General features: G+C 34.8%; 1 protein-coding gene across 1 annotated transcript in view; it reads right to left on the bottom strand.

The window, feature by feature from the left end:
- AHR (aryl hydrocarbon receptor) overlaps nt 1–22,065 on the bottom strand; it is a 63,190-nt gene that overhangs the window by 17,133 nt on the left and 23,992 nt on the right. Inside the window, exons 3-5 of the mRNA XM_066318414.1 lie at nt 6,497–6,612; nt 2,941–3,030; nt 982–1,105 (exon numbers count right to left, since the gene is read on the bottom strand). Of these exons, the coding sequence (XP_066174511.1) occupies nt 982–1,105; nt 2,941–3,030; nt 6,497–6,612 (330 nt within the window). The remainder of the gene's footprint in view (nt 1–981; nt 1,106–2,940; nt 3,031–6,496; nt 6,613–22,065) is intronic.

Here is a 22,065-nt window from a genome sequence, read left to right as displayed (position 1 = left end):
TCTGGTTTCTGAGAACTGTACTCTTTGCTGTGCTGAACTCTTATTAACTAGCTGTGCAGTAGCTTAACTCGTAGAGATTGATCTAGAGATCCTATAATAACATTGCTGAATGAAAAACTGAAATGTACTGAGGTGTGTTACAAACACAGTAACTTTTCTCTATCAAATCATGGCATTTCCATACTCTATTTTTTTTAAATTAAGTCAATTAAAGGTTTATTAAGGAAATGGACATTTTTGGATTAATAAACCACCTACAATCAAGTCACAGTAATAGAAGACTTTACATGTTTAAACAACAGCTTAACACATTTAAACAACTGTTGTGAAAAGCAGCATTAAAATGGAGCAGTTGTCTCAATGGCTTTGTTGTCATTACGATGCAGGCACATGCTTCCCGTATTACACATTTCTACCTACACACCTAACTACCTCGGCACCTACACATCTTTGCTCTGATACACGTGCAATGTGTTTCTCCTTAGATGTTTCTCAATACAGCAGCACACTTTAGCATCGGCCAGGGATGTGTGACAAGTCTGCTCTAACATGCATATTACTTGATCTTAAAGGCTCGTCTGTTTAATCTTTTATTTCTCTTCCCCTTTTATCTCCAACAGAAGTATTGGTCTATGTGGCAATGAATGCACTATTCCCAAAGTAACACTGTAACTAGCACATTCTTAGACTGATCAGTCTAAGAAACATTGTCACCTATACTCCAAATTAAAGTCTTCCAATTTAAAGTATAATTAGTATTTTAATGGTGCCGTGCTATGAATAGCAGTGCTTATTTAAAGTGAAAAAAATAGTAATTCTCACTGTTGGCTAAATGTGCCCATAAAATTCAAATAAATTTGAAAACCACTATTTCTTCCTTTATTCATCTAAAATGACCAAAGATTTTTTACATAGACAAATTTAAAAAGCCCAAAAAACAAAAAACTAATCTGAGAGGCAAAAAATAAATTCTGTCCCCACCTTGTACACTTGGTCCAGAGTCTCCTGACTGGCCAGGATTTAATGCCCAATGTAGCTGTCGTTGAAACTCAGGTCTGTCTTCTGTATGAATCAGTTCAAATACACTCTGGTGTATAATATCCGACTAGGAACAAAAGGAGAAAGATGAAAAAGAACGACAATAAGAAAATCACATATGCTACATGCTACCTGATTGGCAATGCTGTTATGGACATAGCAAAATCCATTTTGCTCAAGGATAAATACATACAATCACATGCAGGTGGCAAAGCTTCATGAAACAATTTTTAGCAGCACAGAGAACAGCTCAGTTACACACATGACTGTAAACATGGGAAACAATAGTAAAAAAATATTGCCTTAGAAAAAGAAGGTACATTATGTCAATTATTTCTTTAGTTGCTTTTAGCTAAGAAGGCCTGGAAATGCTATGCTTAGGTCCTGTTTAAATTATTTATGTACTGGTAAATAAATTCCTTGCCAGCTACTACTTGACTTAACCCACTATAGGTTCTACAGGAATACAGAAGAAGCTAAAGACCCTGAACCCAACTGCCAAAACCAAGCACATATTATAAACAGTGGATCTGTTTGCCTGAAAGCTTTGTCACTTCTTAAGGATGCACTGAAACATGTAATTATTATGTCCTTATTCCACTACCAATTGCGTGGTTGGGAATGTGATCTAAAAGGCAAAGGCTCAAGAGCAAGGATCAGCGCTTAAAGGCACTTAAGTGGGAAGAAACCTCACTCAAAATATTCAAGTAAAGACTCAGTTGACTGAGAAGCGTTAAGATCCCTGTTTTTGGCATGTTTCAAAAATCCAACCATTATATAAACAGAAAATATTTAAATAGAACAAAGATCTAATGTAATTGAGATGGACTGGCAAAAGCAGAACTCTATGTCAAATTTTGCTATGATGAATTTCATAAAACAATCAGTATTTTCCAGAATAAATTGCCAGAAATGGTAATTTTTGTTACTTTAGGATCTCACTCCTTTATCATGCACTTGATTTGCTGGCATTACTTCACAAACGTTATGATCAACTTGTTTTCCAAGATTTTTTCTTATTTCATTCCCCAACATGGAAGAATATGTAATCCCAGGAAATACAATGGGCTTTTTTTGAAATATTTTGTTTTACACAAACTTTCCCCAATCTCTTATCAGTTACCTGAAATTGCAGGCCAAACAAGGTTTCTCGCTCTTTTTAGACAGCAGCTGAATCCATCAATATGCAGTGTGCATGGATATACTTTGAGAACTATAACTCTCGTTTTCATTCTATCATGTTCACATTAAGTAATCCCAGGAGTTTTCTAACAAAGGCAGAATTTGCCTACTATGCCTCAGTCTTTAGTACTTTGGCACCTGGTTTTCAAGCCTAATGAAGTCAGCTGCAATCGATCGGCGCCATAAACAGTAAAAAACAAATGCTTGTTTTGATATTAAAAATTAAATGGGTAAACATGAGCAAGAAAACGAATTCTAAAAATACCAAAATCACCCACTTGATATTTATAAATCTCAAGACATATGGAAATAATTTTTCAGGAAAGGTTTCTATTAAAATAATTACCTTCCATTGAATTATGTCTCACTCAGCATCATAAACTGGGTAACACCACAGTATAAATTTCAAACAGTTGTTCCAGTAAAGAATAATTAAGTGTGAAAATTTCCTATCTTGCCTAACTCAACTTTGGAAATTATATTCCTGTTGTGCTTGGCCTGACATCCTGGCTCTGTAAGCTGATTGAAAAGTAATATGGTTTCAAAGTAATTCAACCTAAAGTACCTGAGATTTTTATTACCAAAAAAAAAAAAAAAAAAAAAAAAAAAAAAAAAAAAAAAAAAAAAAAAAAAAAAATTAAGACCCTAAATATGAATTTAAAACTGATGTTCCCTGAAATTAGGCAAAATCTCTGAAAAAAACTGAAGAAATAAACTTACTTGTTGAAATCCCAAGTAGTCTTGGATAGTAGAAGAGACATAGAAGACCAGAGCATCTGCTGTAACAACTAAAACAAATCCATTTAATGCCTGGGGAAGAAACACAGCAAACTGTCAGCCTCAGAGATAAAATTCCAGATAATTATTGTGGCTCTAGGTCTACCTATACTGTAGCCTCCCAACAAAATGTGAAGCATGCAAAAGCACATCATTATCTACAGCACAAACAGAACTCCTCACTGCATTTCTCTACAGTATATGTATTAAAAAGAAGAAGAAAACTGGATCTAATGAAAAAAACCCTAAACTTGCTTTTTTAATTCAGTGGAGAAGTCAAACTGTGTTGATGACTATTAAATACTCTTGATTGTACAAGATGAGGGACAGTAGTATGAAGAACTGTAAGTTTATCTAGTATCAAGCACAGCTCACAATGCTTGTATGGCTCAAGCCTTGGATATCCCCAGCTGCCCACAACCCAAATGAGAGCCATGTCACAAACCCAGTCCCAAAATCCATTCTATTCATAGTACAGACAGGCCACTGTGGACAGGAAATCAAGTTCCCCTATATAGTCCAAGAAAACATTTTATAGTTTACCTAAAATAGAAAACCTCTGCAAAAGTGGACTTATAAGTAAACAATGTTTTTGAAGAGATTTCCCCCTCTGTGGAGCAGCAGACCAGGCGGCTCCACACTGCAAGTCACGCAAAGGGCATTTATCTGAACTCCCAATCAATATGGGCCACGGCAATTGTTGTGATAGCAAACAGCACATTTGTGACTTGGCAGCTCATCTGAAAGGTGCTGATCTACTTCCGTGGATTTCAGTCAAGATTTAACAAAAGGCAGTCTCTAGGGGCAAGGTTGAGTATATTGTGCCACTTAATTTCCTCAGCTGAATTCAAAGGCAAATTTGGCCAGCATACTCAAAACACTTTTTTAAAAAAACCTCTTTATTTATGCAGAATTAGTGTACCTAGAATATGTAAAGTGAAGGATATCCTATACTTTACTGCAACAAAGTAATAATATATAAATGAAATATCTGATTAAATGAATGGTCTTTAAATGCTGTGAACCACTCCAATTTAATGCGTAGATATTATTTAATCTATTCTCATAAACAGTTAGCTCTATAAAAACCCCTTATAAGCTTAATAAATTTTATGTGAATAAAGAATGAGCTAAAAAATCAATAATAAGCTGAAATGAAATAGCATATAGCCAATCCAAGAAATCTCAAGTGGTTGCAAAGAATCCTCATTTTTGATGAAGCTTGCAGTAATTTCATGGGAGCAGAATGCTGCAGTGGCAGGTGCTCGTGTCCTCTGCTGACACTGTTCTGCAGGGCATTTCATCTCAGCTTGTTGACATAAAAAATCTGTAAGCTGCACAACATCTAACTTAGTCTCAAATGTTAAAATTCTAGTCCATTTCATACAGAGTGACCAACACCTTCTGTACCTGGAATTTAATCACATTTTGCACTGGCCCTGGTCCACAGGTCATCTCAAACCAGGATTGTTACGAAGAAAGTCAGATGTATTATTTAAGCCAAAAATTCTGCAACATGCATGTATCTGGATATATCAATAAGTGGGAGATGCATTCTGATGGAGGGTTTTGCAAAATGCAATCCAAAAATAATTATCTTAAAATACATAATGAAATTTCTCAATGAGTTTATTATTCTGGAGAACTGAAGATGATATTTGTGCCTCTAAATATAACTCTCAATGCTCCTAATAAAGAGGTAATTAAAAAATTGTTCATCAATGTTGAGAACTAAATTTTAAAAATTTCTTAGAGGCCATCATTTGTCTTGCACTTTTTATCATAAGCTTGCTTGGGTTGTAATAGATTTTGTATTTAAAATTAGAATTTGAAGTTATTTAAATAATTTTAAAGGAAATTTAGCTTGCTTGTAAGGAAGGCACATTTGACTCTGCTTCCACAATATATTGAATTGGCAAGACAGTTTCTATGTAGGAAATTAAAGACAATTTTCTGATTTGTAAGAAACAAGCAAAAACAACTGATGAACAAATAAAAGCAAATACAAATAGGGTGTTTTTTTATTTCACCTCGGCAAAACCAAAAAAAGTAGGTAGCTAATAGAAGGAAAATGTTCATCATCAGTTATAAGTCATTTACAAGTAAAATACAAAAGACTTCTGAGCCTAAGTGGAAGGGAAGGAATCAATCAATATTTACAACTTACTGATTCCCACTATCTTCTAGAAAATTCCCAATTTCATCACACTCGTGAGTTGTTACATAACCTAAGAAAACTCCATCTGCATATTCATTCTCCTAAATTTTTTGACATATATAAAGTATTTACAAAACATATTCATTTAAGAAATTAGGTTAATTTACTTACTTACAAAGAGGGGCAGAATTTTCAGTAATAACTATATCACCCAATTAATTTTCATACTGGAAAGGAGTTCCCTCATATAACTTCCACTCAGAAGTCATAAAAAAACCCCTGTACTTCAGATGAAATAGATGCCTCCAATAAAAACCACCTATTTCAGCTTTCTATGTTTTTTTCTGTTTAAAAGAAAGCTGTTCACTGGCAGTAACTCCATGACAGTTTTTTGTCATACTTTACTAAGGTTAGAAAATGAAATATATGTCCTAGTCTTCTTAGTTGGTTAAAAAACAATTTTCAATTATTATCAATTAAAAAGAAGTTTTTTGTGGGATTCTTAGAACCTGCTTTCATTTCTAGTCTTTGAACACTGAAATTGATTTTTTTCTAAGCAAACAATTGGCTCTGAATGATTTTCCACTTTTGACAGATACATCAGTGTGAAACCTGTGTAGAAGACTAACTACCAACTTATTTCAAATGGAGCTGCAGGTCTCCTAAAATTTGTTTTGTGAAACTGGTTAGAACACTAGTAGCTATATTTCTAATTTCTTGAGTTTAATCTGGACTCGGTCGTACATAATTATGCATAGGCTTTGATACTCTAGGACATTAAAACAGGTTAGACAATTTTAAAAACCCCTACACTTTTAAAATTACTATTTTTCATTAGCTGATATAAAAGTTATTCAAAGTATTTTAAAATTTGTCCTGAATATACACTATGCATTCTGAGGTCTTTCAAACCACTGAGAAAGCAAGATATTTCAGCAAGTCCAAGGCTTTTGAAGGAGAAATTGCTTCTTTCATAAAATCAGTCACCAAATTCACAGTAAATTAGTAACTTATCTGGTCCTTATAAAAATTGTTCCTTTATATTAACATCTTTATTAATAACAGGTGCAAAGAGATGGGACACCCCCCCCAATAAATTACTTAGAAATACTGAAGAGGAGCCCAAATTCTAACATCCACTCTAAAGTCCCTACTAGTAAAAAAAAAAATAAAAATCCAAGAGCTGGTTAAATATTACCCTAAAGAAAATGAGGAAAGAATTTCAAAATAAGAAAAGCTTTTTCTATCTCATCACTGAGAATTTAGTATGCCAAATACAGGTGTTTGGGGTTTTTTTAAATTTAAATCTTTGTATACAATAATGTCTATTGCAAAACATACCTGCAATAGGAGTTCTCCTTCCATGATCTGCATCCCTTCTCCACTCTTTCCTGTTCTAGAGGTTTCCTGAACGCCATTTCTTTCTGGTCTGGTAGAGCTAGATGATTTTAATGCAACTAGAACACAAAAAAGAAAAAAAAAACCAAACCCTGAGCAATCTTTGAAACGCTCTCACTAGAAATTTAGGTAATGATCTCCTAATTTGTGTAAGAAAAAAATGGATTTAAATATATATTTTTATATATATTATAAATTCAATCTAATGAGAGATTTTTGTTTCCATGTCAAAGTATTACCTTACTTTTATTTAGAGTGAAGCCCCCAATTTTGTCATCCTTCTCTTTTCTATATATAATACTTCCACAACAAAATCATCATCACTGCAAACAAGCCAAGCCTCATTATTTTAAACCCTTTTTCCTTTTTCTCTCTTTGTTTACTATAAGACTCACTTCTAGTTTGTCACTCTTGCTTTCATAGGCCATCCTCCTATAATGATAGTAACTCTGTGTTAAGGTAGGAAATCACTTATTCTTATTCCACCTAATTTCAGACATCAAACTAGGGTTCATCAGACACGTAAGCCTGCTCTAAACCTAAAGCTCCCTTCAGGGAAAGGATGGAGAGAAAAATGAACCCTAAATGCATGCTAAAGAGCAAAAAAATCCCAAGAAAACAATGAAAGGTATTTTGAACAAAAAGGTGTAGGTATTTCTGTCATAGTTAGATTTAAACCTTTTAAACAACTAGGCACTCTTTCCAGCTTCAGATAAAATACTATAACAATAAATCATCATTATTCAGATCACAAATATTTCTAATTGAAAGAAAAAATTACAGCATGACTAACAAGTTAAAAATCAAATCATATTCATACGAAGTTCCCAAAAGACATTACCATCTCTGCATCCTTCTAATAAACAAGATGCTATCAAATAAAACTACCTACTAAAAGGTTATCCATTACTCAGAATTTACTTTTCCCCATTCCAAAAAAGAGGGGGGGAAAAAAAGTCGTCTTCAAATCAGAAATTATTTGGTAGTATCTAAACAGCTTAAAATTACTTGAGCAATTGTACCTTAAACCTTTACCATAAAACTAAAGGCCACCACCTGCCAACCCCAAAATTTCTATGCTGCAAAGCAAGGGAATTTATAATAGAATAAAACTTATAAAAACAACTGCACTTCTGTAAAATACAAGTGTCTCAAAATAATGGGATATTCAGCCTAAATTTTGAACGATTTTTCAACCTGCTGAAGCCCTTCATTTTTCTACTGTTCAGAACTTTAGTCAAGAATCCCGAACAACTTCTCACCTTTAAATTATATCAAATTATATTTTACACTACATATATTAACTGAAAGATAAATGATGCCTTTCCCATTTTTTTAGTTATTATGGCATCTAAGAACTTTGAAGCCAGACAGTTTTCATTAAAATATACCTCAAAGGCACCACAGAGGAAAACTGTATACTAAAGAGACATTAACTGATTAATCAGGTCAGAATGTATCTAAAGGTTTGCTTTGAAATTAAAACCCTAATGCTGTTCTTCCTACAAGGCAACAGGCCCATGGAGGCAGAATCACAAATTCATGTGAATAGGTTACGTAGCCAATTTTTTTCCTAGCATTATTTCAAAAGGATGTATAGAATATTCACTAAACATCCCTGAAGCAAACAGGCAGTAGAAGAAAATGTTTTGAAACACTTGTATTTTATGATTATTGTAAAAGTCCACATTCAGTGAAAGCTGCAAGTAAAATGCCTAATCATCCCTGCCATTCTGCAAAATACAGTATGTCATTAAATACAAGTGGATTTTTTTCTTTTATAATGTCTGATAGGACAAAATACTGTCAGAGAGAATATCTATCCAAGCTCCTGAGCTCAAACATAGCTGACTGCATTGGGGGCTGTTTTCCTCCTAACTTTCAAGGTGCACAAGAGGTACGTGTGAAGTTAAACATTTTCCTGAATTGGAATCTACAGCTTGTGCGAAATCAGAATGTGGATGGAATCAAGCTGTTTACAACTAAGGCACATGGAAAATTGCCAACAATCTGGATTATTAAAAATGGAAAATACAGGGGAAATTAGAGCTGTACATCCATAATTTGGCATATAATTATTAAAAAAAAAAAAAAAAAAAAAAAGGAACAAATCCGAATTTACCTCGTTCTGACAGATAAATCACAGGCCTGTTAGTGCCACTCAAGTCCCTGGCACTGAACAACCCCAGATACCAGGATGCACACCTGTAATGTGTGCTTCTATACCGTCAAATTGAAGGCTACCAAAACCAAGGAACCTACAGCATCGGAGGACCAGCTTGCTAAGCAGCAATTCTGAACAGACTTAGCCACACAATGATGTGGCCTCAGAAATACTAGCTAGAGATATAATAATAGGTAATGGAAAGGAGAACTAAATCTTAAAAAAGCATAACTCATCTGAAAGCAATATTACAGTCAACATCACCTAGCTTAAAACCAGCCATGTGCCATGTGTCTCACAGCCTATTTTACTCATGTCATCAGACAAAGTAATCTCAATAATTCATTACTTTAGAGTCTTTGAATCTCTGAATTAAATAGAATTCATTGTGGGCTATCCCCTCTTAATTTTCCTCCACAGGAAATTAAAACATGAATACTCCCACAGAGTAAAGAGGAAAATCTACACACATACTCTAGAACATATTCACTATCAAATTACTTCTCTGAATTTCCCATTAATAATTTTAAAGCATAAAAAAATAAAGCAAAATTGCTTACAATTGTAAAAAACACACACACAAAAAAAAAAAACCCAAATCAAAAAAGCAAACAAAAAAAAAAAAAAAAAACCCAAACCAAAAAACATCTGTTACACAATTTTAGCAGGAGGGTTGGATTGTAAGCACCTGCTTTCCAAGTAGGTTAATGATTGTCATTTAATCCTGTCCAGCAATAAGCATAATTTCCATTGCCTAGACTTCTCTGATTTGAAGTACTGAATCTCAAATACAACTAGACAGACTAGACAGCAACATTTAATAGATTTTTCTAGATGACCAAAAAAAAAAAAAAATCTGATACATTTGTTTTATGATTGTGAAATGCTTTAGCACCTGAGCCAGCAAATGTAAAAGACAGTTGCTTTAACATTACATCTACATAGATAAACTAAATAACAGTGATTACATTGAAGTATTTACCAGCTTCTTATCTCCGACTTTAACTGTTACATCCAGGTGATAAGAGACTTAAATGGAGATGTAGTGTACTTTATAAGATGAACAGTATAGAGTAAGGGGAAAAAAAGTGTTTGACACACAACTACTTCTTCAGGTCTGAAACAGAATTCTAGCAATTGAATTCTAACTACTGTCAAAAGCCATCTTTCATTTTAAAACCATGTAAGCATTCATTAAAAAACTATTTTCAATATGTAAGAAAAACAGGTATTAGGTGATCTTCCTTCTTTCCAGGGACCAACAGTCAGTATATGAAACTGCATGAGTTATAAGCAGCTTGCTGAATCAACTAATAATTCATGATGGAATAATTTCATTTATTATCTACTGAGATATTCAGAACCCAATCTTACATGAGGAAAATTATTGAAAAAATAAATCTATCCACCACCTCATTTAATCTCTATGCTGTCTTTCAAGAGAGACTCTAGTCCAAGATGAAAAAGGTCTTTTTCACCTTCAAACACCCGATTGTTAGGATTTATACTTGGTAGGTATGATCTCTTCAAATTTCAACCCACAACCAGCATCCTCTTGATTCCAGGCTGTCACTCCTGTTCTCAATGAGAACCTTTGTCATGGCTTTTTCATTTGACAGGCCACTGGTCTGAAGTCCCAGCTCCACTATTTCATCCACTTCAGCTTGCAAAACCAGTGACCAGGCAGCCATCTGTAGCTACCAGAGCACCTTCAACAGGAATCCTGTAAATGATGACTCCTTATTCTCTTTGCCAGAAGTTCCAACAGCAGAGAATCACAAAATTGTCACAGAGCAAGTGCAAATACACTCTAACTGATGTACTTGAGAGGGCTCCTCCAGTAGTAATTGTTGCAAAGTTAATAAAGTAAGTGGAGATGCAGGGAATAATTCATCATAAGGTATATACGTTAGCAAAATATATATGCTAGCCAAGTTTCTAATGAGCATTCATACAGAAGCCTGATTTAACACATACATACTCAAGCTGTTGAATTTACTTTATTACTTTAAGAATTGCTTTATAATATTACTTTAAGAATACAAATAGATAGTTAAATTACTTAAAGACAAAGACATTCAAAAACTGGTCCACTTCCTTTATTCATGAAAGAAGCGACACACCTACAATACTTATACAAAGATTCAAAAGAAATATCAGTAACAACAAAATCTAATAAAAATGCCTTTAACCACAATGTGACTCATATCTTATGTAATAATCAGTTGTCTGACCACAGAACAACAGAGTAGCATCCATCAGTGGGTATCAGGACACTGTCAATATTCACCTCAGCCAAACCAAGTTTCTCATACTGTTTTCCTTAAACCTAAAACTACAAAATTTGGAAAATAAGTACATTTTTTTCAAGTCATCAGAAACAACAAAGTAAATGAGAAAAACAATAAAAGAGGTTTTTTTTCTGTGTTGAGTGAATGAAGAAGCTTTTCTGACATAAATGCGCATTTGCTGGTGCTCAACTGTGAAGTCTTGAGAGATTTTTCTCCACTGAAACCTGAGCATTCACACACCAAATGTCTCTTATTATCAAAGGAGTGAAAAAATGTATGGTTAAGCTTTCCATCTCAAAATTCATCTAATCCAGCCACGTGTTATTAGAGTGCTGAATAAAGCCATTTCAGCAACTGCTGGCTGAAAAGCTTCACAGAAACCGTACCAAAGTTTGATGTGTTTGTAACCTTTTCCTCCCCAAGGAAAAAGCATAGCAAATTGTTTTAGAGGAGTCAGGGTAGCTCACTACTGAGAAGTGCAGAGAACAGAATATCAAGATGCCAAATTTTAAACAGACCTTTTAAAATCATTTGGAGGCACAAGAAATTTCTTTGAATCAGACTTGAAACAATTTTTACTTTTAGGTGAATGATCTGTTCAAGCCTAAAACTGTATTGAAGCAACGCTTGTCTAATATCACAAGTATATCACTAACACATCAGTCATGCAAGCCCTGGAATTTAATCTTAAAGAGCTTCCCAGAACTGCTTTAAATCAAATCTTGGCACAGTTTCCAAAATCCGGCCAAACAGGTCAAAGTTTGCAGTCAAAGCCAATTGAGACCGTTTCATAACCTTTTCAGTAGATTTATAAATTCTACTTGTCTGTTCTAGATTACTGTACACAAACAACAGCTCTCTTGAGCGGGGTGGTCCTGCTCCAGCAACAAATGCTAAGCTTCAACACAAAGGTCACCAGCTAACACCAGACAAGGAGGGCACTACAGAGAAAACAGTAGTTTAATATTAAACTCTTGCCTAAATCATTAACATAAGCTAAACTCTTTATACTGGTGAAAGATCCATTGTAAGTAGGAGAAAGTGTAGTACATATACACACCCATGTATATACATGCAACCTTATCTATTGCCATTACTTAAGATTATATAAAACAGTTTGCACCTGCAATCTCTGACACTGCCAAGGCAAAAACGTTTATGAAAGTTAAGTAACACAAGGAAAAATGCAATTAATAATTTTTCTAGGAAGATAAGAGGTATTGACTTCATATTATGTAAATAGCTAGACTTCTAGATAGCAAAACTGTACATTTTAGTAATAAACTTAAGAAGGATTGCTCAGTATTCATAGATACAAGACAAAATAAATAAAATTCAGAATTATAACTAGTTCTAAAGTCAGAGTTATGTTACACGAGGCAAGATTGACTTCAGTGTAGACTGCACTTACAAGCAAAACACATTACATACGAGGGTAAAAGGTTTTCACTGTCTCTTGCATGCTTAAATTTTCCATTTCCTACTTTCACATTTATGATTCTGAATAATTGTCAAGATAGATTTACAGTGAGTAAATCTTCTTCCTTACATGTCTGAAGATGAAATAATTTAAGAGTAGTCTTCCTAGCAAACTGAATTATAAATTATAGTTTCTAAATTACAGTAAACTGTGGGTGGATGGAGCAATGTATAACTACATGTGTTGTCCATTACTGCTGAAACTCCAAAATGTAAATACATTAATAAAAATGTAAAAATTCATCACTTTTCTGATGTGCAGAGCAGCATCAGAAGATTAAAGAGCAGTATCAGAAGAAAACACCTTAAAAAAGTAGTCATGGAAGTTGAATAACTGGATTTTGTAAATATAAGCAAAATGAGGATGAAATTGTACATTTGGTAGTGATTAGTAACAAAGCATATATTGTCCCCACTCAAGCATCAATGAATGCACCTAATTATGAGAGTACTGGAACTGTTTTCAAATAATATATTTTAAAGCAGAAAAATTACCAATAAAAATACCCAGGAGCTGCCTTTACTTTCCATAAAAAAGCCAAATATAGTTTAAAAAATAGTAATGACCAACCTTCAGCCTCAGAAGACATGGTACATTGATTCAAAAGCATATTTTCAGCTAATATGAGGAAATGTATAAATATGTCTACATATTTAGGAAAAGCTACTGAAAGAACCAATAAGCCACAGAAGACAGGTATTTCTTGATCTGGCCTCAAAGAAATTATTCATGGTTCAAGAGAGAGAAAATGCCATGAAGCAGCTATCACAAGAGGATAAATCAAACCACTATGAATACTTTCAGAGAAATGTTAGTAGGTTATAGCTGGTGAGAGGAAAAACGATGCTGAGAGGGAATAAAACTTTTACCAGAGTAAGTTCTAACAAGAGAGATGAAAAGAAAAAGGCTGAAAAATTACTTCCACTATTTAAAAAAGGAGAAGAGAATGAGGGTAAGTGGTCAGGTTCTGGCCATTTCCTGAGCTTTTGAGAGTCAATAACTTAATTTCTGTACAGATACAAATTGCTTACTGATGTTACAAATCTCCAGAAATCAAATATTTCCAGGTGTGCAGACTTCGTGACTGCAGCCAGAACCCAGCAGTGCCACAGACCTGCACTGGATGCACTACAAGTTCCGTGCATGTGCACCCCTCCATTTCCAGTCATACAGTATTTTCATTTTAGCCCAAATTCAAACCGAATAAAATGCACACTCGTCAGCTATACAATCAGACACGGCAGAGAAAGCACAAGGATGTTCAAGCATAATACAAATTTTATTTAAGGGAGGAAGAAATTTAGAACTTGCCCAAAAATGCTTAGGCTAAGAACAGGAAAAGGAAATTTTCATCTCCAAAGCAGATGATTCCAAAGCTTTAAAGTGCCTTAATACAAAATACTTCAATAGAAACTGTTAGTAACCTTTAGTGGCTGCCAGCAAAACACCTACTACAATATAGCCATATGTATTTGCTAAATTATGGGGAAATATTCAAACTTTTGGCATAATCAAGATAAAGAATTTTCAATATTAAGGTTCTACTAAGAATCCTACTTGAACATTTCAGAGACCATGGATAAAAACAGACCTACAAACCAAAAATAAACCAGTAAATATTCTGTCAGCATTGGACTGAAATTACTCAAGTACAGCTCCAGAACTTCCCAAGGGCCCCACTGTACTTACACTTCAGACATGTCTTCATACATATTTTACACTCAACAAGAGAAAAGAGCAGAAGTGGTACACATTACTTCAGCTGCTGCAGGACTCTAAAACAGTCTCTTCATTGCAATCAATATATAACGAATATACGTGAGGAATAAAAGTAGCACACAACGTTTTTCTCAATACCAAGTACCATGATTTTTGAACCTGTGATATTTCAGATTCACCTAACAAAACCCATCTAAATTTAAAATGACCTTCTGTTTCCCCTACCGTACAAAAAAAGTCCAAAGCGAAAAATAGTATTTTTCATTTACCTGTGACCAAATAATACGCTTAAATAATTTAACGTGAAAGCTATTTTTGGCATAAGGAAGTCTGTTGCTTGCCCTTTCAAAATTGACATGTCTGGAGTTCAGATCAGTTCTACTTCATTTCCAGGTCTATGGCAAGGATACGTTTCCAATGCTCAGAGTTATAAATCATAAAACTGACAAAACCTTGGCAGGAGTATCATCTTTTTTTCTACCTAAACTTCAATCAAATTTCACTGGCCGAGACTCAAAGGGAGCCGCAAATTTGCCAGAAATTACATTTCTGAATCACAAGATTACTTATAAGATAGTAAATGAGTACACTCATTTGTTCTACTGGTGGGGGGAAAAGAAATAATCTTTTCTCTAAATCTAATTTTTCTGCTTAGTAAAATTCATCAACCTTAACAACAAACAAAAGCACAAAAAAACCTTTCAAAAAGTTCCTAAACACTACAACTTTTGTTGATAAAACACCATATCCCAGAAGTACTGTTGTGTAGTATTTTAATTCCCTTTACTTCACGATATTTTATACTTGAACATACTATTTGAATATGTATCGCCTAAAGAACAAGATTTTCATTTAAATTTGTAATTTTTTTTCATTTAAATAATTATTAAACTACATATATTGAAAAAATACTAGTCCATATCAGCTACTTTTGGAAATATCTTGAAGTTACAAAAGGTGAACCAGCAAGTTGGCAACTTATTTTCTGTTTTAAAACAGCACTAAACAGTGTCTTTAGTGGACAACAATTTAAACCCTAAAACTCATTTATAATAAAACAAGGAGATATTTTAATAGCTGGTTGTACTGAAAAGTTACTGTTCTGCTAAATGCAGACTGCATGTGCAAATACTAAACTGGAGGAAGAAAACTGTAAATTCTTTCTTTTTAGCACCTGAAACATGGGAAAGCCTGTCTGAAACATCTTTAACTCTTCCTGGCATTATTTTTATACTGGCTAAAAGCCTCTTAGAAGAAATGAACCCTAACCTCAGTCTCCTATAGAAAGCTGAATAGGTAACAGCAGGTAAACAGGACAGGAATTAGATCTTACCTAATGAGTTTATGATGGGCTAAATGCATAGCAACTTCCTGAGACAGAATTTGGACAAGATACTGGGTCTCCACTGTTACTTTGGAGAAATATCCAAAACTCCATTGTTAAATATCCTAAAAGAACAATGCTTTAACTGCAGCAGCCTGCAAAAGTGGCAGCTGTCTTTCGCCATGGCTTCAGTCATGGCAGCACGTTAAGACTGCAGAACTCTGTGTCCAAAAATGAGGAAGGCAATAAATAGTGCAGAATCTGTGGCTTAGCTATATTTTCCACACAGTAACAGCCACTATTGTACTTTTCAAGTAAATATAGGATTATAAGATATACTACAGTATATACATGGGGCAGGCTGGGTGGTAAGCAGGCAAGAAAGAGAAAGATTGAGAGGCTGAAGACCATGAGGAAGTTATCAAAAATATGCCTAAAAGTTGAGAGGAAGAATGGTTTTGTGGTTCTGACATCGTCTTCCTGTGCATTGTGGTGGAAATCATACAGGCAATGTGCACTTCATTTCCTTAGCCATGAAACCAGTACAGAAGCACTTGAGCTCCACCAGCACTGCAAGGATAAATGCAGTAAAGATTTGGAAGTTCAGATTCTCTAACTGGGAGAGATTTCAGTGCTCCATGTGAAAATCACATTAAATTACACAAAGCTTAAAGATTATAATTGCACAGTATTTCAATATCATCTTTCCTGACAATTTTGGTTTGCTATGTTGAACTATAAAGTTTATGATTTAAAGACCTATGAATGGTTATAGCCTCCATATAAGAAACAAGGTAAAAATTACAATAGCACCACATATAGAAAGAAGAAAAAGCGAAAAAAGATCAGACTGGATTTTATCCCAGATACTTTTTATTGGAGACTGTGCTTAGGAGGCCACACAGGACAGAGGTCTGTATTTCTAATCTAGCATCAGAAAACAGAAATAGCAACAGCAAGCATTATATAACTTATGTTGTTGCTAAGGGTTAGGCTGTGACGCAAAGGAAAACTATATTTTATTCATTACAACCCCAAGGAGGAGGGAAAGAGAAAGGCGAGGAATGCTGCAAAGAAGGGGAACTGGAGCACACAGACAAACTCTGGAAGAAGAGGCCTTGGGGTAACAGGAACCTCTGCCTCTGTCATCTGCTCTCCCCTACAGGGATTCATTTCACAGAGAGCCTGTTCTAGTCTGTCCATCAGTAAACCAAATAGAAGCAGTCTAATAAAACCATAGAAACCATGGGTGTAAGCAAGGCTTATTCCAATAATTCTAGCATTAGAGGATTTCATATAATAAATATTTTAAATATTTTAAACTTTAAATATTAAAACACACCCTGGAGACAGCAAGTATTACCAATAACATACTATTAGAAAGTTAGCAAAAACTTATTTACTCATCTTTGAGAAACAACAACTCAATTGAGTCAGACATGTATGAACAGTAAAGCTAAAGCAAAACAATATTTTCATTATATGTACCAGTTCTCATAGGCAAAACCTTTTCTTCAATACAATAAAATATTTTAAAATGTTTTATGTTTTTAAGATTCTCAAATTAATATATAAAATTTTACTTAATATCTCAAAAATCACTTAAATTAAGGTTCTATTCCAAATAATTCTAAACACAGAAATTATACATCCCTTTCATAGCATAAGCTTTTCAGTAAACCAAAAGGTACACAACACTTTCTTAATATTTTTAATGCTTCCATTCTACTTTTAATGGGCTGCTTCAGAAATCAAGACAAATACTTAAATGCTATTCATTAAACATCACCACTTAACAGACCCACAGATAACCATAAATACAGAAAGCTCTTGCCTTGATGAGATTGCCCTGGAGGGCAACCACACACACAAAGAAAGATGAGTGATAGGATAGTATCAAGATTTCAGTTTCTTGTTGCACTTTCATACTTCAGAAGAACTATGTGGCTTGTGTGGACTAGCAGAATTTTTTTGGTTGGGGAGGGGAGGGGTTGGGGGTGTTGAGGGGTTGGGGGTTTTTGTTTGTCTTCTGTTTGTGCTGTGGGGAAATTTTGTTTGTTTTGAAATTGCCTAGAAATACAAAGATTGTCCTGGGAATCTGACAGCAAAAGGGATCTCTCTGGAGCTGTGACACTACCTGGCCCTGGAGCTCATAGGTACCCACGGTGTGTTGTTGCAGCCTCTTGTATCTCTGAGGTTGACAATACTACAGCACAATTTAAAAGGGATTTCCATCTGCTGCCACATAACTTGGCTCCGCAGCTTTACAGTAAACATGAGACTTTGCTAGATGCTCAGAAAGAACGGTCCCATTCACTAACTCTTCGTTTCACACGCATTCCTTTCTTGTTTGGGAATTCCATAAATTTTTATTCCTAAAGAAACTGCAACATTGAAAAGGCTGTACATAAGTAATTATCATTTCCTTACAAAATGTTTTTGAAGCATGTTCAACTTTCACATTTCAACCTGAAATGCCATTAAAAACCTAAGTTGGAAGATGCAATGTCTTAAAGGGGACAAAGCAACGTTTTCAGAAAATAACTGCTGTTACACCACATCACCACAGGAAATATTTAGTTAAATCTCAATAATACTTAGTTCTTCCTCTTTTTTTTTTTTTCTTTTTTCCTTCTCCACTCACTAAGATTCTAGCAAGGGTTATTTTGCTTATTTTCCTAGAAATCCTCAAATTTCCAGTGACCATTTTATCATGTCCAGCTTATGTCCATCCTTCTGTGATAATACTGCCCATTAACTTCAACAGCTCTTCTCCCTTTTTTTTTGGTATTATCCTACTTCGTATATTCACAGACAGCAATCATAAACTCTAGCCTGCCTTCTGCCATGGTAAATATGACAAATGCAGTCATCTCCGGCAATATGTACTCTCTAGGGCTTCTTTGTTCCTGTTCTTGTAATATTTGTAAGACCCTAACTTGATTTGACAAACTGAATGACATCTCTCAGATCTTCCGGAGAATCTCAGTTGTTTTAAACTGTTTGATAAATGGAGTAACCCTGCTCTACAGCAATGTACCTTTCAACACCAACCCCCAAGACTGCTTCAAGAGAATCTACCAAGATCTTCAGAAGGGAGAAACAAAAGACAGCTAAGTCCAATATAATAAAAAGTCTTCCACAACACTTGTTTTAGTCCCACCAGAAAAGCTGAAATGAGAACAACTACAAGTTTACAAAAACATTTATCAGTATTTATTAACTGCAGCTACTGAAGTGAAAAATATTCTTAGTATCTTAGTTACTGTCCGGCTCCCAGAGTTCTGAAAACAGTTATGTAACAGGAAACATTGCTCTAACGTGGACAATTGCAATAGAGATGGATATGGCTATAGGCCAGAGAACTGTACAGCTCCAGAAGACCAGATCCATACAAAGGACCTGATATATGAAATTTGGGGGTTGACATGCAACATGCTATTTAGAAAATTCTTAATTTAAATACCAAATGTACTTCAGTTTCCTAAGACCTAATGTAAGCCACACCATGCATAGCTGCTGTATCTCCCTCTGGATGGGTAAAAAAGGATGGGTGGCTTGGCACCCACTTCACCCTGACCCTAAGCATGGTGCAGAAACTGGATTTCTCCTGACTCTTTCCCCATACGGCATAAGTCCAGGTTCTTCTGCCAGCTGATAGCCACTGATTCCTTTACAGGTCTGAAGAAAATTACATAGCTCTTTTTTGCAATATCAGGATGTAAACCCAGGTTTTATTCACTCCTCTGCTACAGGTGGTTCCAACTCCTTCCTTTTCCACCGCAGAAGAGGTCTGAAAGCAGGGGGTACAGGTAATAACTTCACTTCCTGTTGAAAAATATCTACCATATAGAAAATAATTAAAAAAACCCAAAACGTTTCTCAAGCTTGAAATTTCAAATCAGAAATCATGTTCCATCTGGGACACTGACTGAGAAAGACAACATCAGTCCCTGACCTAGTTCCCACTGAAAAGGGACCACTCTATTATGGGATGAGTGTTCCATGGGAAATGCATAATCTAGTCCCAAAAACTCAGATCTAGTAAGGTAATAAAGAAAAATGAGAAGTCACATAAAAGAGAACTGAATTAATCTTGACAGAACATTTTTTATGTTGCAAAAAGTGTTTTTTATAGGTAAGGCTACATCAGTAAGGATTTCTGCTCACAGAGTGGACACCGCAATAGAGAATTGGCAATCACTGACATTGGCCTCGACATAGAAAAGAGAAACAGAAACAAGCTTAGGGCCAAATTTTGATTGCAGTTTTATTTATAATAAAAATAATAATGTGCACATACTTTCTTGTGAACACCTGCATGGTATTAAATTTGTTTTTACAGTTACACAGATTGTTCATGTTGTTACCAAGATAAATGTACTTTGCCTCAAAAGTTCAGTTAGAAGTTTGTGCCATGCCTTTATCAAGCATATTCAGATTCATATTAGAGTAAGCACAAATCAACCCATATTTTAATGGTGCCATCTGTCATTTTTTTTGTATTCTGCTGCCAAAGCAGCAAAAGATCAAATGAAATAAAATCTAAACATGAGGTTTCATTTACCCTGCCACAAGAAATAATTTTCAAGGTGGCAAAGACAGATCTGTTTGATAATTACATATTTTCTGCTAAATTGTTCCATATGCTTAGAATATTTGGGATTTAGCCAACAAGAAAAGCAAAATCACTCCTCGTAGTTGAGCAGTTCCTCCCCAAAACACACATCAAGTTATCCCTGTGCAATTGATCCTTAGGTAAAATGATTTACATTAACTATTTCTCTCACTGTGTTCACCAGAAAAAACCCAAAAGTTACAGAAATACATGCATTTAGCTCAATTTAAAATGTAAGCTAAAATAGTGCAAAAATACTTTGAAATACTCTAGCAACAATTTTACTCAATTGACTCCATCTGCTTTACAAAGCCATTTGAATTATTAAGAATACTTACAAATATGTTCCTTTGACAACATTCATTATTGACAAGATATATTTTTATATAAAATAATCCAGTTGCAACTATTCACCATATTTGTTTAATCTTTTAATAGAAATTAAGTTTTGCTTCCATATTTAAGACATTTACTTTAGTTCTAAAATTAATTCATCAAACTGAAGATTAGCTTTGACAAACCAGAATGAGAATCTATTACTGGTTTTAATATGTTAGTGAGGGAGATGCATATAGGACGGATGAAAAGATGACACAGAGCTCTCTGCAGGATTCAGATGGTGACTGTCAGTGAGAGGAACCCCACTTCCTTCCTGCATCCCAGCCCTTTGTGCAGGAGGATGCTGAACTCACTAAGAGTGTTTTAATTAGAGTTTTTAAATTAGGGTACATTCTGATAATAACTTTTTTTTCAAATATATGGCTGCTATGAACTGTTTTGTGGAAATAAGTCCAGATGGATTCCAGGCACAACTTCATACTAATTTCCCTGACCTTACAGTACAAAAGAAGGAAGAGCAACATGAGAACTTTAGGCAAAAGCTATTCACATCCCCCACACTGCCTTGCACATCATCATTTTTGTAAGACTACCGCCAATCACAAATTAAGGGATTTAATCTTGCCATTACATTTAACACATCACATCAATTTATAAAAGGACATAGAAGTATGTTTCCACTTCTAAGCAGTTTTCACGTCTGTTGAAGAGCCTGCATACAAACACATTCTGGATATAAGGTATTAATTCTGCAGTTCAGCTTCAGATATCTGCATTCCAAATGAATGTAAAGTTGAATGATGCCCATTCTTGTAGCAAAACACAAGTAATAAGATGGCAAGAAATGCAATGGCTCAAAGAACTGAAGAGTTTGATTTAGAAAGGTGAGCCAGCCCTCAAACACTTTCCCCTAAGTTGCTTTCCAACTGGAGAGTGGACATGGCTGGCTCCACAGCTTGGATAGTTTTAGCAGGGAACAGGTTTGCCTTTAAGTTATAACAGCTCACAGCACACAGTGCTCAAATAAAAGAAAGCTAGCCATACCTCTTCAACACAGTGAGTTGTAAATCACCACAGCCCAACATTCACCACTGCTCAGCTCCAGCCAGGGCTGCAGAGCTCAAACAGTTAATGCAGACCTGGAGCACAAATAAAGTTTAGCAGAACATATCTAGTAACACACATAGCTGCAACCTCACAATTTCATAAGCCCCCTTTGCATACGTCAAATATTTGCAAATGAGATGGCCAATTATTAAAAGTCACTGAATCCAATATTACATTTAAGAAAGAGTAGAAAACTACCATTACTATTTTTCACTACAAGTTTTAATATTCCATGACCAGTTCTTAACTCTCTCTGACTCAAACATTCAACTAAAACAACAAAGCTGTTCAAGGCTGTTGGAAAAGTTCACGATTTATGTTATTTTATCCGTTTAGGAGAAGTGAAATGAGTCTATACCATTTCAGCTTTGTGGTACATATGTATAAAAAACTCAGAAAAATAAAATAAAATTCATCCTGCTAAAAGCATAAGTAGTTTCTCAGACATGTTTAAACTGAAAAATTAAAGC

This window comes from Sylvia atricapilla, chromosome 1 (assembly GCF_009819655.1).
Source record: "Sylvia atricapilla isolate bSylAtr1 chromosome 1, bSylAtr1.pri, whole genome shotgun sequence".
Lineage (NCBI taxonomy): Eukaryota > Metazoa > Chordata > Aves > Passeriformes > Sylviidae > Sylvia > Sylvia atricapilla.
The sequence above is the reverse complement of the archived record's forward strand: the minus strand, read 5'-3'. Positions and strand labels throughout refer to the sequence as shown.